The following is a 16,863-nucleotide window of genomic DNA, read 5'->3' on the forward strand; positions in this document are numbered from 1 at the left end:
GCGTCCCGCCCAAGATGGTTCGACTCCTCTCTCCTATCGCGTTGCCCAGATGGGTTCCTTTCTCTTTTGTTTAGTGCTGCCAAAGTTAGAAAAGTGAATTGGAGTTGGTTGCGATGAAATTTGATGGAGGCAAAAGAAAATGTTAAAGAAGCAGGAGATGCTGTCATAGCTGACTTGTGTAGATTCTTCCGCTGATGAACATATTCATCATTTGAATGGATTGATTCTTCTTGCAGAAACTCAAAATCCGAGGAAGGGCATTTGAGTTTTTCAATAAAAATAGAAGAAGAAAGAAAGGGTAAGAAAGTAACAGAAATAGAAAAAGGAGTAAAGTAGAGAGCAAGTTTTTACCAACTCCTTTTGACTATTCTCACCAAATTACTTACCTTTTGAATTTTGAAAGTAAAATTCATTTAAAAAAATTCAAAATGCTAAGAAAATGACATGTCAGCACTAACTCTTCTAAGTTTACTAGTATAAAAGATATCAATATTACTAAAAGAATATAGTAATTAATAATCTGCCAATACGCGTGTGCACCAAATTAATATATAAACAAAAATCATATTTCCAATCAGTATATCAATATTAATATAACTAAAAGAATATAGTAATTAATAACCTGTCAATACGCGTGTGCACCAAATTAATATAGAAACAAAATCATACTGCACACACTTCTCACACTAACTCTCACCTCCTATTTATAGCCATCCACTTCCTTAATGGATGGTTAGGATTAAATTTAATCAACGGTCCAAATTAATTATCTAAAACCTTCGTTACAAATATCCATCCCACTACAACTTTCTAAATACTTCTAGATTCTTTCACACTACTCTTCATACTCCTATATACATCCACACTTTTTTAGAATACTCTATGACTTTCTAGAGTCTTCTAGAACCTTCTAGAGTATTCTGGGACCTTCTAGGACATTCTAGAACATTCCGGAACCATCTAGAGCATTCTTAAATACTTCAGAAAATTATACAAATATTGTTAAATATAACCTTCTAAAATTTACCGTGACACTCCGCTAAGATGAATTCTGTTTAAGAATATAGAAGCTGTAATATTTGGAATTAGATGCCGAAAGTAGGGGTGTACATGGCCCGGCCCGACCCGAAAACTCGGCCCGATCCCGAACACTTTAGGGGGCTAATTTAGTATGATTTCATTAGGTCTAGGGTCGGGTAAGGGTCTCAAAAATAGAACTTGTCACTATTCCAGGTTGGGTTCGGACCTAGCTCGGGTCACCTGAACTCAGCCTGATGGCCCGGTCATCATACACAATTAATATTTTGTGTAATTAGTGATGGATGATGGCTATTCTTATGTGAAATTTAAATATTGTAAACCTTAATATTTTGTGTTATTAGTCATTATAAGATTATAAGTTAATATTTTATGTTTAAAATGTATAAGACTTTAGACTAATGCATAATATTGTGTTATTTGTATTGATTTAAATATTTGGTGTTATTAGACAATATTAGTATTGATTATGGTTATGTTTCAATTTTAAAGAAGGGTTGATTCTTGTTATATTTTTTTAAGTGAATTTTACTATGTGAATTGTGAAATAGTGGTTGGAGATTAGGTGATTTTTACATGCTAAAGACTCGGTTTTCACCCGGCCTGAAGGTGCGTAGGTTTCATCGGATTTAGAATTGGGTTAGGGTCTAAAAAATTAAGTCCGGTCTATATTTCGAGTCGAGTCTGGATTAAGCCAAACCCGGTGTAGCCGGGCCCATGTACACCCCTAGCCGAAAGAACCAATTCTGTTTAAGAATGGACCTGTAATATTTGGGCTAGGCCCAATAAGCGTGATGAGCCTGGAACTTAACTTAAAACAGCCCAATAACAACCAAAAACAGAGCCCAACAATAATCAATCAATCGAGAGAGAGAGAGAGAGAGAGAGAGAGAGAGAGAGAGAGAGAGAGAGAGCAAAACCAGACAAATTCAGGAGCCGCAGAAGAAGAAGAAGAAGAATAAGAAGAAAGAGGAGTTATGGATTGGGACCCTCAAAATTCGGAAAAAAGCGATTCTGTTTTTGTTTGGGATGAAAATTCACAGCTATACTTTCATGCAAGGTTTCCTTTCTTATTATTCTCTAAATTTCAAACAATTCATGTGATTAGTGGTTACTCCATACGTTCTTAATCCTACTTTTTTCTTCCATCATGATCACACGTTCATATCTTAATTACACAGATTGCGTTGCAGTTGATTTTCTGCATGTGGAATGATTTGCATTTTCCTTTCGTCAAATCGTAATTTTTATCTTTTTTTTTTTCGTCAGAATGAGGATTCGTTCACTAATTTAGATGATGATGAGCTTAATGTGTTTACAATATGTTGTGATAAACGCTTGGTACAGCAGAAATTTAGGGTTTAGATAGGAGGTACCTAAAATCCTAATTTAACTTCCTGTAACAGATTGAAATGGTTGTTAAAAGGCTTAAAGCTCATAGTATATTGAATTATTATTGCTGAGGCTAAGCTAGTTAGAATCTACAGACTCGTATCAAGTTCTGGTTCTTACTCTAATGTAGATTAATTTCTTGCAGTAGTGGATTTTACCATGACCCCAGTGCTGGTTGGTACTATAGTAGCAGAGATGGTCATTATTATAAATTTGAGGATGGGAATTATGTGCTTTTAGATTCCAATAAGGTAACAGGTTCTCGATTAATCTACATCTGGTTTCTTAAGAACTAAACCCTTTGATCATTGCCGTGGCAAGTTGACGATTTACATTCCTTTTGCATGTTGTCTCAGGATGATGGTGAAGAAACATATCCGTGTGAGGAAGCTGCTCCAGAAAGCACAGAACAAGTATATGGTAACAACAATGAGGAATACCCTTCCTTCCTCGAAAGTGAATTCAAAGCTTACCAGCAGACAGAAACCTTGTCTAATGATCCAGACTATGGTATGTAGTGTCAGCTTAAGTGTCAAATTTGATTAATTCTTGATAATCATAGTAACTGAGCTGAGGTATGCTCTGGAAACAATATTACAGTATGATGATGGTCGAAAGCAGGTTCTGCAGTAGCCAACAACAAGGGGTTACTGCCGTGTGCCACATTACATTTGCACTTCAGTTATTTTAACCAATTGACAATTGATTTCTAGTACTCTTTGAGCATCGACGTTACGTGTTTCAAGCATGTAGTGGTAATGAATGAGTGACGACAGTTAACTAAGTAGATGTATTTGTAATAGATCTCTTGAATTCTGTGAGCACTCCGACTATTGAAAACCCTCCTCCGCCACCATCAGAATGGTATGTACCTTCAAGAAACTTATTCCATTGAAATGATTATATATTCAAAATTATCCCTTGGACTTATTCATCTTGCTAATGTACAGGTTAGAGGACACGCTTATTGATCTTTACTTGTCTGGCTACAAGACAGAGAATAGCACAGCTGATACAATGACAGTGCCTTTGGAAACAGATGATGGATCTGCTGATGGTTTGTCATATACCCTTTGACGTTTTTAACTTAGAAAAATGTAGAACTACCCTGCTTCTAAATGATCTGTTTCCTGAATGTATGGTTAATGACAATACTTGTGAAGTGGGTGACAAGTGGATCCCAGGGCCAGTAGATGCAAATGGCATAGTTGATAAAACTACTGTTGATGAAGGTATAGCTTACAGCGATACTTATGAACTGGAAGAGGGTGAGTGGATCCCAGATGCTGAGGACTTAAATCAGTTAAATGGCACAGCTGATGCAAGTACCACAGATGAAGGTATGTTACAGATGTGTGCTTGTAAGCTTAATATTAGATTGACAGAGTTCAACAACATATATCATATTTTATGATATAGCAATTTACTAGGTTTGATATTTCATCTATTCTCTTTACCCCTAGAAGTAATTTGTAGAAAGATCATTATGTTGTGCACTGAGTATACTGTAAGTCAGTAACTATCAATTGCTTATTTCCGTGAAAAATCAAATAACCTAACATTAGCTTGTTTCCTTGTTTTGTTTTCAGCAAATCTAGTTTGCTTTGAGTGTTCTATCAAGTGTTTTTCATTCTCTGCATGAATTCATAGTTGAATTTTTATCACGTGGTTGGAACTTGGAATTACTTGCCTCTTTTTGTTCATATGCCTCATGCTGAATGCTGTTATAGGTATCCTATCAGACGAAGAGAAATGGCGAGCTCAATATGGTCAAGTCATTGAATCAGAAACAGATCTGGCTTCGGAGTTTCCAGTTGTGGACATGTGGGATTGGGAAATGGTTAAAGGATCCAAAAAGGATGGAAAAGATAAGGCGGCTAGGTTGGTTGGAAGAATTGTAAAGCATTCTGCAAAGAGGCATCCGTCTATCCCTTCTGGGGGAGGGAAATTTCGATCTGCCCCTATCAGTGAAGTACATCTCGATCTGGTACGAGTCAAAACAGGTTTGCATTTTTCACTTTTATTTGTTATTACTTAGCTTTCTGCATATCATGAAGACATGACCTATTATGAAAATACACGAGATGTAATGTTATCATATATTTCATTTGGACTTGACATATAAATTTCACTTTAATGGAGCAATTTCAGTAAAATGATAGTGCCATATGTAATTGTTACAACTGAATATGGCTGCTTGTTCTTTTAACAGGACAAGTGTACAGATTGCGAAATCCTAGTGCCAGATATGTGGCTTCTCTATCAACTTATGACTCTACTAATCCAACAGAAGATTGGGATTTTCCTAAATTATCATCTAAGAGAAAGATCTGCCGTCCTTCAAAGTCTGGGGAAGGAATTGCTTCGGCTTCAGGTGAAATTCTCATAGAGAAGGATTTGTCGATGTTGCCAAGTTCTGTCCCTGCATCCGAGGTTTGTAGTCTGATTTTGAAATCTAACAATTAGTTCTTGTGATATTGATGGCTAAGGGTATTAATGTCTATCTATAAAAACTATGGCAGCAAATGAAATGTAAATACAGAGATAGGGCTGCTGAAAGAAGAAACTTGCATGGCGGTTTTGGTGTGGGCTATGGACAGAAGAATTCCGAGGGCAGTTATATTGATACGCCATCGTCACCCGGTGCTAGCTGTACACAAGAAGCTGCATCAGAGGCCTTGGAGATGTCATTTGGATCTGGAAGTTATGCCAGAAAACTACTAAAAAACATGGGTTGGAAAGAGGTATGTTCTTACCGTCTACAAATGTTTTTAACTTGCTGAAACATTCGAGAATTTCTATTTCATTGATAATTGTTTTGTTCTGCGGTTTGAAACTACCAATGTTGCAAAGCTTCTACATCAATAGTTCAATACCACTAGACGGCATTTATTTGTTATGGCTTAAGCCATTCACGATTTATCTAACATGCGCAACATTATTTCATTTGTTATACTTACATTAAACAAGTTAGTTTTGTGTTTGCAAGACTAATCAGTATCACATTTTAAAAAAATAATGGTGTGGGTTATCATATAATCTCTTTAGAATTAAGGGTTTGAGATTTGTCTTTTATATTAACTGAAGTAACGTTATATGGTTACTACATCTAATAATGATGCAGGGGGAAGGGCTGGGCAGTTCGACCAAGGGACTTCTGGAACCTATTCAACCAGTTGGAAACATTGGAAGTGCAGGCTTAGGATGGCCTCGGCGAAACCGATAAAGATATTGCTCACTTGCACCATCATTCTACTTATCATTCCATAGCTAATTTTTGTAGTTTTTTATTTTGTTTAAGTTAGATCTGCGCTCCCTCCCTCCCGTGTAACTAGCAACTATTGTATATCGCAAAGAGTAATAAATAAATAGAAATGTTATAATGCGTCATATAAAATTTACAATCATCTGCAAAACTAAATAGGGGAAAAAAAATGAACGTCTGCTGTAAAATTGGTGATAGATATACTAGTTGGCAGCTTCCTTAGGTACTTCCGGCTTATCACTCTCAATAAAATTTTCTGCTGCATCCGATCTTCCATCTTCCATCATCAAGTTCTTTTGTTGGAGCTTTTGTTTCAGTTTTTGGATCTCCTGATCCTTATCTTGTAATTTTTCCTGCAATATTACAACCTGAGCAAAACAAATCCACTTAGTCTCCGACGAAAATATCCTGGAACTAGTAATTTAAAACAATCAACCATGGAAGAAACTTGTGTCTATCTCTCGACATAACATGAATACACGATCATGTTCAAAACAAAAATCAGAACCTCCAAGACCCTCATGAACAATAATTTTCACCAATTTTGACAAATAAGATGAAACACTAAGCATTTTATAACTGAGCATGCATAGCAATCTTAAAAAATAACAACAAAAAAGGAGGGAGGGAGAAGTTAACCGTTTGATTGGATCTTTCCACGTCATTTGTCAGTCCTTGCATATGTTTCTGCAACCCTGTAGTCAGTGTGAAGGATTAACGCTACGTTAATTTCCAGTGTGAGATTATATATATAAGTAATCGAATACATAAATATTTTTCTCTCAGAAGATCCATTTTTTTAGACGAGGAACGTAAGGCAACATCTTCCATCCGCAACATATTTCTAGCATAGATATATTTTATATGATTAATTCTGCCGTCACACATATCATTGTTGATTCCATATCTCGATATGTTAAGGAAACTAAGATTACCAATGTACCTAGAAAAGCTAATACATGAGTCAAAGGATCCAAAAGCCAAAATATAATGAAATGAAATATCATTCAACAAACCTTCAAACTGGCTTCTGATTTGTGCATTCTGGGACTTCTGCAATGCAACTTTCATGGCTAATTCATGAATCTGCACAAGAAGAAAACAGAAGGGGAAAAGATGATAACATGACCATCAATTCATCAAAACAAAGAATACCGTTTACCAAGTTTTATATTTATGTGAATACATGCAAGTGTAACATTAGTTCTAGTGCTAACACAGTACATCTATGGAGAGAAAATGGTAACAACAATTTGCATAAAGCGGTGAGAGAGCAGCACCTTTCCCTCAGAAGCATGATTCCCAACCTCCTCATTTTCTTCCTGCAGAGTTCTACATTTAGCCATCAGCATCTTCCCCATCTTGCTTTGAGTAGTAAAGCTTACTGCATTTATGTTATCTTGCAACTCCTTCACTTTTTTCTCCTTTTCCTCTACTAAATTCTATCATCAGATGAGAACAGTTGAGAACATGTTAGGTAAAAAAAAAAAAATATATGTAACCACTAATTGACATTATTACAAGAAGATATACATATAATTGGAATTGAGGACATGTGACGACTATGAATACACTAAAAAATATTAGAAGACTCTTGCCTATTCTAATATGCCACCTTAACATCTTATTTTTATACTTTAAATCCATCCTCCACAAAAGATTATTCACATACCCAAAATACAACACCTGTCTATATTCTTCCATCTCAATTTTTCAAAAGTCTCTTAATAAGTTCTCTAGTGAAAAAGGGACGCAACATCTGCTAACCATTAACACTGTTAATCATGGAGATAATATGTTTTTTTCACTAAATCCTCTTGGCGCAACACAAGGTGTGACATACATTTTGACCACCTCCATGTGCAAGTCTCCAACAAAGTAAAAGATAGACCAAAGTTTATTCAATACAAGTCAGCATCGAGCTGCATATAGCCAAACTTCATTATACAGTAGTCAATATCTAATTAAAAATAACAAACCTTTAAACGCGTGAACTCTTCATGAATAGCTGGATCTAGTAACAACCTCCTTGCCTGAAAATTATATTCACAAGATATCAAGGCACAAAGGACAAGCTTGCACAGGTTTAGTTTAGTGAAGTAATATCCTAAAATCTTAACCTAGGCAAGTCATTGAGTTAAGGCCAAGGTACATGTCACTATTCAAGTAAATGAATCAAAGAAAAGCTGAAAAATAGCACACTAGTGTATTCCAGTTTTTTTAAGGAGCAACACTGCTTGTTTGCACAGGAAAAAAGTGTATATCTAGAGTGTCACACTTAACATCCATGTTATAACCATACCTGCATTGAAGGTGGCTTGAGTTGTGCTTTTAGATCCCGCACAGCAGACTGAGTTTATAAACAGCAATAAAATAGTTAATTTGATCATGATAACAATAAGAGGAATAAATAAATAATAATAGAATAAAAAGCGGCTTTTTTATCACAAGGTGTTGTAAGATTATACGATTCACAGGGCATCGTGATATTTTCATCTTCATATCAATAACAATTATTAATCAAGTGAATGGCACTTTCTTAAAAACTACTAAATGAAAACCCCACACTAAAGATAATTTATTGGGTGTACCCTATCTAGTACTTAACTAATGAAGAGAATAAAATGGAAAGTTCCAATAGGAAAATCCAGTGTTAAGGATAAATTATACCACCCTACCTTGTGGTTAAAATATACTAGCCACAATATCTAAAAGAATACACTAACTTCTCTGAAATTAGGTAATTTGACAATTCACATCCCTATATTTTGTAAAATGCCACTCTTTCAAACTACTTTCATATTTAGCATTTGTAAAATAGCTAACCATACTCACATTAAAAGAAATACAACTTGACTAGCATTGAAGAGTGAGTAAATTTGTTAGTATTCTTAAAAAGGGTGGAAATAAATTTTACCAAGTGGTCAAAGTTGATTTCAGAAAGAAATGTAATTGCACATATACAGCCATGCTATAGAAAAAACTTATTTTGAGCGTGATACCTTCAACTCTGCTATCTCTTGTTCTCGTTTTGCAAATGTTACAATGAACGCAGCTTCCTTTTTCTTTGCCTTTTCAAGCTGATAATAATAGATATATGTCAATGGTCAATGATAATTGATAATTAATGAATGGATAGTGAACTACATCAACAGAAAAAAAAGGGCAGATTAGATTCTAAACCTGCTCTCTTAAAGACTCTTCTGAGGATTTCAGGGCCTGAAGATAATCAAGTAACATTTTGGGCTCTGGAAAGAACAAAGGTTAACTAATAGTTCATGGATAAATTTATAACAAAAAAATAAAGCAATTGTGTACAAAGAACTAAGGCTTGAACAATTAAAATACAGGTGTATATCACAATTAACATGCCAAAGACAAGGAGCAAACTAACCAGGAGTGGCACCAGCAGGTACACAAGGCTCATTTTGAATTGAAGAATGCCAACTTTGAATCTCGGATTTAGCAGCCTCAAGTTCATTCTGGAAAATTCACTGATCAAGTCAATGATTTTTTTTAAATAATTAACTATGAAGAGTAGGCTGCAACAATACTTTGTCCACATGGTTACAATACAATAGTTATAAATGCAGCCTTGCCATTGAGAACCAATCATGACTTCATCTCTTAAATTACATGAATTGTAAATAAAGTCCACTTTTAACATGATGACAGATAGTAAATAGATAAATAGTAAAAAAACAGAATAATAAATATTTAGACAATAATGTGTGCACAAGAAAGATAATGGTACCAGAAGGGACAAATTCCAATAATGGAAGAAAACATACTTGGCACGTTGCAAGTGTATCCTTACAGTTCTGAAGGCTGTCAAGAACAAGAGTCGAAAGAATGAAAGGAAAAAGAAGGGTTAGGCACAAATAATTTACTGCAATCCTAGCAGTGTACAATGTCTAACACAAGCTGTATACTATGAGCTACCTCTCACGAAGTGACAAGATCATTCCTGTTGTTACACCAGAAGCAACCTCATCGGTTTTTGATTTGGTCTGCATTACAATTTGCAGTTAGAATTTGTGTTTTAGTATTTTTCATTTGCAAGTAAGCATATAACTAGTGAGCCATCTTAAACACATCAACACACTTTACCTATGTTAACTTCCCTTACCAATCAATACAATAGCAAATAAAAATCACAATCATCCCCATAACACTATACTACCCCGATTTTCATTGCGAAAAAACACAGCAATGCTTCTCAAAGCTACCTCATTCCTCAAAGCCAACACTTATTCCACAACTATAATTCAGCGCTGAAAAGAGAAAAACAACAACCAGTCCTAACCCCGTTAGCTGGGGTCATACTTCATGAACCAAGCAATAGCATTGTATAGAGTCATGGACTACATATATCTCACACAAGCCCTAAAAATCTAAGCTCCTTCTCAATAGTTCCATTCATCCATAAATTTCCTATTCTTCCTCTATTACTATGGCCTATTAGCATACACTCATTTGGATTCCATGAGCTTAATATCTCAGATCACGGTGCCAACAATAATAAATTCTAATAAACTAAAGGAAATAACACTGCACCAGAGCTATCTATCACCTCTAGCTTTTAGCCTAGTGGTAAATGCTTGCATTGCAAAACAAATTCAATTCATGGATACAGTGTGAAAGTTAGAGTACCTTCTTAGGCGCAAAAGGATCATTATCATAATCTTCATCGTCGTAATCCGGCGAAGGCCTCTTATTACCTATATTACACAAACGACGATAAAAATCCACCAAACGCATCTCAAAATTTCGATAACGAACACCGTTAACTAAACCGAAAACAAAACTAAACAAACAAAAAGAAACCTGAATGCCTTGCAGGGAATCCGCCTCCGAAATCAAAATCCTGTGGAATTCGGAAGAATTGAGAGCGATTGAAAGGAAAACGCAACACAGAGAGAGAGAGAGAGAGAGAGAGAGAAGACTCACATCGTCAAAATGCGCATGAGAAGCCATAACTGCAGAAACAAAACCCTATAAATTACGATTCTGAGAGAAATTGAATGAGAGCTGAGCTGAAAGGAGCTGAATTTAGTTATACTGAGTGTTTTCACTTTTACTACCGAGTACGGAGTACCGATCACCTCCGATTCGAGTATGCGATTTTCTGGTGTAGCATCTTTCTCTTCCTCTTCGATTCTTCGCTTTTTTTTTTGTTTCCGGAATTCTATGTTGGGCCTATTGGGCCATACCATATACACAATGGTAAATCATCTCGCATTGGTGTAAGCCCAAATTAGTTACTAAGTTATAATTATTTTTTGCTTAAACAATTTTTTAACTGAAGGCTTAGGCCTAACGTATTTTTAACCATTAAAATATTTCAACACCACTCAACCAAAAAAAATATATATTTCAAGAAAAAAAGAAAAATTAAATTTTTTTTTTGTTTTAGTTCCTACCAAAAACATGTTTTGATCTAGCAAACATTACATTTCAGCTAAGGTTTTTTGTTAATCAACTAGATAGTAAATCCACTAAACTATTAGTCTATTACATCAGAGTTTATTTGATCTTCGTGGTCATCAATAGTGTGATGTAGTATTGTAATGTAGTCTAAAGCTCTCAAAAGCCGTGTTAGATTTTGTTAATCAGAAGTGTTAGTTTAGTTTAAATTTAGTACCCTTGATAAAGTAAATATTCAAACTCAAGATCAATCATATTTATATTTTATAATGTCACTCAAATTGATATTGTGTTGGTTTTATTGCCTTAAGCTAGTTTTAACTTAGGAAAATAGAAATGATTAATATTGATGTTGTAATAGGGCTCAATATTTGTTGTAGTATTTGATTTATAAAAATATCTATTTTACAAACTTAATATAAATAGACACTTGATTAGAGTATTCAACTAGAAAATGATCAAGATAACAATTTGATGTACACCAAAAACATTAATGCATTACATTAACTTTCCATTTTTTTTTTCCTTTTCCTTTTCTCCTAAGTGACCAATTCCAATTTTCTTCATGTCGTCAAAAAACAATCCAAGTTCAGATTGATCCATTTCTGCGTGTTCTTTGCTCAGCTGTCTCTCTTCAAAAGCACAACCTTCTTCCCCCTTAAGCCTGTAAATCATTAGACAAGCTTGGATGCGATAATAGTTTTCAAATTTGTCAGGTCACTTATTAAAAATTAATTTAAATAATTGGATAAACAATGATAAATGTTTGATCTTAATGAGCATTAGTAAGACTTAATTCTAAGGCAGCCAAACTTTATTTGAGTGAAAAAACAAGAAGTGTTGCTTTTAATTTTGGGTTTGTCAGCAAATCCCTATGATAAAAATTAAAAACATTAATCCGTCTTGTTATGTCAATTTTAATAAAAAAAATTGATTAAAATATAAAACCAATGAATTTATCCAGAAATTTGTATCTTGAAACAAAGGATTATAATTTCAAGGATCTTCATCTGGTGATTTGATTTTGGCTCTAAGCGGCAGTCAAGTAACTATGAAATAAGCCCCTGCTGTTGACTCTATTATAGAGCCATTATCCTTTTAATCAATAATTATATATATTTTAAATCTAATTCCAGATATTAATTCATGTCAAGATATTGTTACTATAACTCCCAATTGATGTTTATACTTTGCCAAGATTCCATTCTACACATCAATCAAATTCTTTAGTTTAATAACACCACTTATTCTGATTATAATTTTGTAAATCACCAATGAATGGAAGCCTCAGTAAGCCAGAATTTGACATCAAGATAATAATTTTCAGCCGGTAATTCCAATTCAAGTTAGTCCTCATTGGCTTCCATTCAAATCCACAAAATACTTCAAAGATTGATAAATTGCATATAAAAAGAGAGAATGTAATCGCAGAAAACGGCTCCACAGATCATAGAATATTGAAATCCGCAGGTTCCTATCAAGATGCGAAACAAGTGAAACTCTTGTTCTTGGTCCAATCATAGCATCGCTGGTCAAAGCAAATAGCTATCAGCGACGTGGCATTGAACCTAAACCCTAACTTAAAAGAAAATTAAAATTGATTTACACTTATTAAGTATTAAACCCTCAGAGACCCGTTTCAAATCACACACACAGCGTGGGACAAACCAACCTGCGCCGCAAAAGCAGTGAATTTTTCTCGACCAATGGCAGAATTAGGGTTTTGCCATCGGTGGATGAGAAAAAAGCGTTGCTTTCGTGACATTGCTGGTTGGTAATGAACACCACGCTGCTGTTTGGAGTGTCATACGGCACTTCCTATCAATTTTTGGGAGATCTTCCTCACAGGGAAAAATTGGATAAAAAAAGACCTAGATAGTAGAAATTGAACCAAGATACATATAGCAGAATGAAAAATTGAAGATTTATAGAAACTAATAATAGAAGAACAACATGACTTACACCTTAGCTAATTAGCTAAAAGCTGTGCTGCGAAGGGGATGGGTGAAATGGAAAAAGAGACTGAGGAATTAGGGTTTTGGAGAGTGCACATTTATAGGACACATGTTGGGCCGTTACATCAGGCTAACAAATTAGCTAGGGTTATGGAATTAGTCAACAAACCTCAATCTGTGTATATGGGTAGAAGAACTATGAGATTTTTGTTGCAAAAGAACTATACATTTTTTTATGTTTTTTTTACAGCAAATATGTATGGGCTTATTATACAACCCATATGAATCCACAAATACATCTAAGATAAGTGTCAGCTATACCAAAAAGAGAACATAAGGTGTAATTATAGTTATTCTAAACCTTGCATTAAAATTCTTTAGGTATTGGGCTCTTGTCCCGTTTAGTACACCAAAAAAAAAAATTCAGGTATTGATTTACCTTTTGATGATATTTCCATGCAATATTTTTAGCATTAGTCATGTGCTACCAAATCAAGTCAAAGAATTTTTTTTTTTTTGTCAATGAGTCTTAGCTTAAATGGTACAAGTTCTTTTTCCTTCTAAGAGGTCTTAGGTTTGAGCCTGTTATGTGCAAACTTGACAAAAAAAAGGATATCATGTGTGTGTGGGTGTGGTGTGTGTGAGTGTCTAACTTAGGATTGGAGTTGTTCAATCCATGGACTAAAAAAAAAATTCTTTTTTTTCTTTTCTTTTTTTCAAAATTTTTAATCGTTCCAGGTTTTAAATTATTATTCTTTAGTTATTGATATTTTAACCATGTATTACTAAGGAAGAGATATACATGTCTAAAGTTGGAAATAGGTAGGATATAATAGGATAAGTTAAGGTTTCAATCCAACTTTAATCTTATCTGTGGATTAAATTTGTTACTAAAACTCAATTCTATTCTATTCACGAGTTGAAAACGATCCAACTTTAACCCTACTTGCAGTTAATCTGTAGGTATCCGACTCTACTCACGAATTTTTACAAATATGATTGACAATTCTACGCGGCCGGATTGAATAGAGTTGAATATGCGCGTCCTTCTTTATAAAACTATTAAATTTTTAACTTCTTAGATTATGTCTCCAAAAAAAAAAGGTTATAAATTACTTTAAATTTAGTTGAATTAAAGTTGGATTTGGGTTTAGTATTCATGATTTTTTTTAAACTGCATAGTCAAAAATTTTAAACAAATCCATTTACAGTGATAAAAATGGTTTGAACGAACATGGAAAAAAATTTTAAATAGCTCTATTGATGAATAATTTGGATAAGAGATATTAATTAGATATGCTAGTTTATCGGCTCATTCTTAAACGCTCCTTATTAAGTATGGAGTATTGTACACCTTGTGAATTCGTTAAATCTAAACTCTTCATTTATTATATTTTATTTGAATGGTCTAGATTTAAAAAGGTAACCTGTTAATCAGGTTAATCAATTTTTACAAGTTTTAGAATTTTTTTATAAGTCTCAGATATTGGGCTGAAGTTCAAATAAAAAAATAGTATATAAATATTAAAAATAACATGTCCGTAAAAAAAATTATTGGACTTTAGAATTAAAATAAATAATACATAAAAAATAAGTTAAAAATTCATGTACTAAATCTAAAAAAAATTAAATAATATTAAATTTTAAATAAATTTTATTTTGTGTGAAATAAAATTATAATATTGAATATAAACACAATGATAAAAAATTGTGTTATATATATATTTTATGTATATAATATTAAAATTTAAATAAATTTTGTTTTATATGAAATAAAATTATAATATTAAATATAAACACAATGATAAAATTTTTTGTGTTATATATATATAATTTTATTTTGTCAGAAATAAAATTAAAACATTAAATATGAATAGAATAATAAAAGATTTTGTATTATATTAATTTAATTAAAAAAATCATATATATAACATAAAAAGCAAACAAACATATAATAATTTTATTTTGTGCGAAACAAAAATTCATATAATTTTCTATTAACAATTTTTTTATTGAAATATGTCATTTTATTATATTTATAATATATTATTTGGGATAATTATATTATTTTAGTTAATAAATATTATTTAAAAAAATATTTAAAATTTATTATTTTGTATTAAGAATATTATTAAAAATATATTGTTAGTTTTTCTTAAAATAATATTTTCTTTTCTTTGGTTCAAATACTATGACAATAAATTTTTTTTACGTAACTGTGTCTACTCAATAAATATTATATTCATTTATTTTTATATAGTATGTAAAATAAATAATTAATGTTTAAAAAAGTTAATAAAAAAAAGAAGTATTCATTTTTTTGTACCAACTTTTAGCTGAATATAGAGACTATGTCGTTTGAATTATAACTCATTGACAAAGAAAGAAATACTCTTAATTATATTTAAATAGAATAATTATTTATTAGGTTCATTCTTATACAAATAAAAATTTTTCTTAATTTTATATCTGTAATATTTTATACCAATTAACTTCAAAATTTAATTATTTTTTGAATAAATTAATAAAAAATAATACAAATAATTGTTTAAATAAAATTATATTTTAATTTTTCATTCTATTACGTACAAGTTGAGGATAATTTGAAATAAAAGATAATGGACTTGTTATAACTGTCATGTATTTTGTGCTTTGACTGCGTTATCATCTGAGAATCATGGCGCCTTCATGGAGACCGGTTCTTCTACAGAATCAGTTTGGAGTTAGCCAACTAGCAGCAGCGACGCGTCTTCGTTTTCTATGGCAGCAATTTTTTCGGCTTTGAAGGTCCATTTATGGTAGAAATGGAATGGAGTGGGTTCAAGAGCGTCAAAATCTGTGGCTAGACAGAACAATAGTAAAAACACCTGCTAGTAAACAAAACAGTAAAAATGCTTGAAGACATCACATCAACAATAATAACGGAGGAATTTGATTAAATTTTTCTGAATATTTTTTTGGTGTAAAGATAGTCCTCTCTTAAACGAGCGAATTAGTTTTTTTTGTCAGTGTCGGTTTGTTTGTTCACCCCATAACAAAAAAAATAATAACAATAATAAATAAATTTAATTTACCTGATCACTTTTTATAGTAGGTTAACTTTTAAAAAGTGCTGCACTCCTTACTTTATCTGGAGTGCACTAGCTTTTGCCTAATTTATTATATATGAATTTAAAATAATATTTGATAAAAAAAATAGTTAAAAACAGATAGAATTTATTTTATTTAATATTTATTAATTGTTATAATAATTAATAAATACTAAATAAAATAAATTTTGACCCTTTTTTTTTTCTAGCATCACTAATGTATTCATATCGTGAATTAAAAGTGTCACCATTGTAAGGGCCATGTACCTTTATTCCTTCATAGAAGTAGTATAATCAAGATAGGATGAAAGGCACAATGTTGAGTATTGATTTATTCTGCCACCAGACCTGTAGCATATTTTGGTCAAGCATGTAATATGGACAGATAATGCCTCTAAACAATTGATTAAGGAAAAAAAAAGCAGTTGATTAAGCAACTGCATAAATCTAAATGTTGTTCAGGTAGAAGCAACCATATATTATTATAGCGAAGCATTATTTACTTATTTCAGTTGTCATGAAAATTGATCGTGAAAATTGTATGATTAAACTCATTTTATTCGTTTTGTGCATCGTACCGGTTTATTCACTAGCATAACTAGATGATCTAGCTTGCATTATAAGTAGATCAAAATAATTTATAATATTAATTCAACAATAAGAGTAAATTAAAATTAGTCAATAAATTATAATTTAA

At 32.5% G+C, this 16,863-nt stretch overlaps 2 protein-coding genes, 1 long non-coding RNA gene and 3 other non-coding genes across 8 annotated transcripts; 1 reads left to right on the forward strand and 5 right to left on the reverse strand.

Moving 5' to 3' along the window:
• The first annotated feature begins 1,879 nt into the window (after window positions 1-1,879).
• Window positions 1,880-5,827, forward strand: LOC112790458 (uncharacterized). Of its 2 annotated transcripts, none has more exons than XM_025832874.3 (10): window positions 1,880-2,098; window positions 2,576-2,681; window positions 2,787-2,940; window positions 3,234-3,294; window positions 3,381-3,487; window positions 3,594-3,770; window positions 4,161-4,433; window positions 4,643-4,863; window positions 4,953-5,174; window positions 5,555-5,827. In XM_025832874.3, exons 1-10 carry the CDS (start codon window positions 2,016-2,018, stop codon window positions 5,654-5,656), a joined length of 1,506 nt encoding a protein of 501 aa, XP_025688659.1. In that variant the 5' UTR covers window positions 1,880-2,015; the 3' UTR covers window positions 5,657-5,827. The 2 variants fall into 2 exon arrangements, with proteins under 2 accessions (XP_025688659.1, XP_072083198.1); XM_072227097.1 differs by having other exon boundaries at window positions 1,882-2,093.
• Window positions 5,792-10,882, reverse strand: LOC112790459 (FKBP12-interacting protein of 37 kDa). Of its 2 annotated transcripts, none has more exons than XM_025832875.3 (15): window positions 10,780-10,882; window positions 10,646-10,674; window positions 10,523-10,562; window positions 10,349-10,416; window positions 9,638-9,705; window positions 9,487-9,523; window positions 9,090-9,177; window positions 8,879-8,943; window positions 8,698-8,775; window positions 7,998-8,045; window positions 7,675-7,728; window positions 6,976-7,137; window positions 6,712-6,781; window positions 6,335-6,390; window positions 5,792-6,063 (listed from the first exon to the last, which is right to left on the reverse strand). In XM_025832875.3, the coding sequence occupies exons 2-15, from the start codon at window positions 10,670-10,672 to the stop codon at window positions 5,899-5,901; spliced, it is 1,026 nt and encodes a 341-aa protein (XP_025688660.1). In that variant the 5' UTR covers window positions 10,673-10,674; window positions 10,780-10,882; the 3' UTR covers window positions 5,792-5,898. The 2 variants fall into 2 exon arrangements, with proteins under 2 accessions (XP_025688660.1, XP_072083201.1); XM_072227100.1 differs by having other exon boundaries at window positions 10,771-10,858.
• A 600-nt stretch (window positions 10,883-11,482) lies between these two features.
• LOC112790460 (uncharacterized) lies at window positions 11,483-13,146 on the reverse strand. The gene is made up of 2 exons (XR_011877171.1): window positions 13,087-13,146; window positions 11,483-12,650 (listed from the first exon to the last, which is right to left on the reverse strand). It is a non-coding gene; the product is annotated as an uncharacterized lncRNA (long non-coding RNA).
• On the reverse strand, window positions 12,402-12,485 carry LOC112793575 (small nucleolar RNA snoR77Y). The gene has a single exon (XR_003198270.1). It is a non-coding gene; the product is annotated as a small nucleolar RNA snoR77Y (small nucleolar RNA).
• Window positions 12,540-12,691, reverse strand: LOC112793594 (small nucleolar RNA snoR2/U65). Its single transcript, XR_003198293.1, has one exon. It is a non-coding gene; the product is annotated as a small nucleolar RNA snoR2/U65 (small nucleolar RNA).
• LOC112793567 (small nucleolar RNA Z112) lies at window positions 12,744-12,974 on the reverse strand. The gene has a single exon (XR_003198261.1). It is a non-coding gene; the product is annotated as a small nucleolar RNA Z112 (small nucleolar RNA).
• Window positions 13,147-16,863: the final 3,717 nt, after the last annotated feature.

Source organism: Arachis hypogaea, chromosome 3, assembly GCF_003086295.3.
Source record: "Arachis hypogaea cultivar Tifrunner chromosome 3, arahy.Tifrunner.gnm2.J5K5, whole genome shotgun sequence".
Lineage (NCBI taxonomy): Eukaryota > Viridiplantae > Streptophyta > Magnoliopsida > Fabales > Fabaceae > Arachis > Arachis hypogaea.

Bases quoted from the DNA above. Each gene is read 5' to 3' on its own strand.
- LOC112790458 (XM_025832874.3), top strand. From the start codon at position 2,016: ATGGATTGGGACCCTCAAAATTCGGAAAAAAGCGATTCTGTTTTTGTT. The intron at 2,099-2,575 runs GTTTCCTTTCTT...AATTTCTTGCAG, and splicing joins CAGCTATACTTTCATGCAAG to TAGTGGATTTTACCATGACC. The intron at 2,682-2,786 runs GTAACAGGTTCT...ATGTTGTCTCAG, and splicing joins TGCTTTTAGATTCCAATAAG to GATGATGGTGAAGAAACATA.
- LOC112790459 (XM_025832875.3), bottom strand. From the start codon at position 10,672: ATGGCTTCTCATGCGCATTTTGACGAT. The intron at 9,178-9,486 runs GTATGTTTTCTT...TGAATTTTCCAG, and splicing joins ATACACTTGCAACGTGCCAA to AATGAACTTGAGGCTGCTAA. The intron at 8,944-9,089 runs GTTAGTTTGCTC...TGTTCTTTCCAG, and splicing joins ACCTGCTGGTGCCACTCCTG to AGCCCAAAATGTTACTTGAT.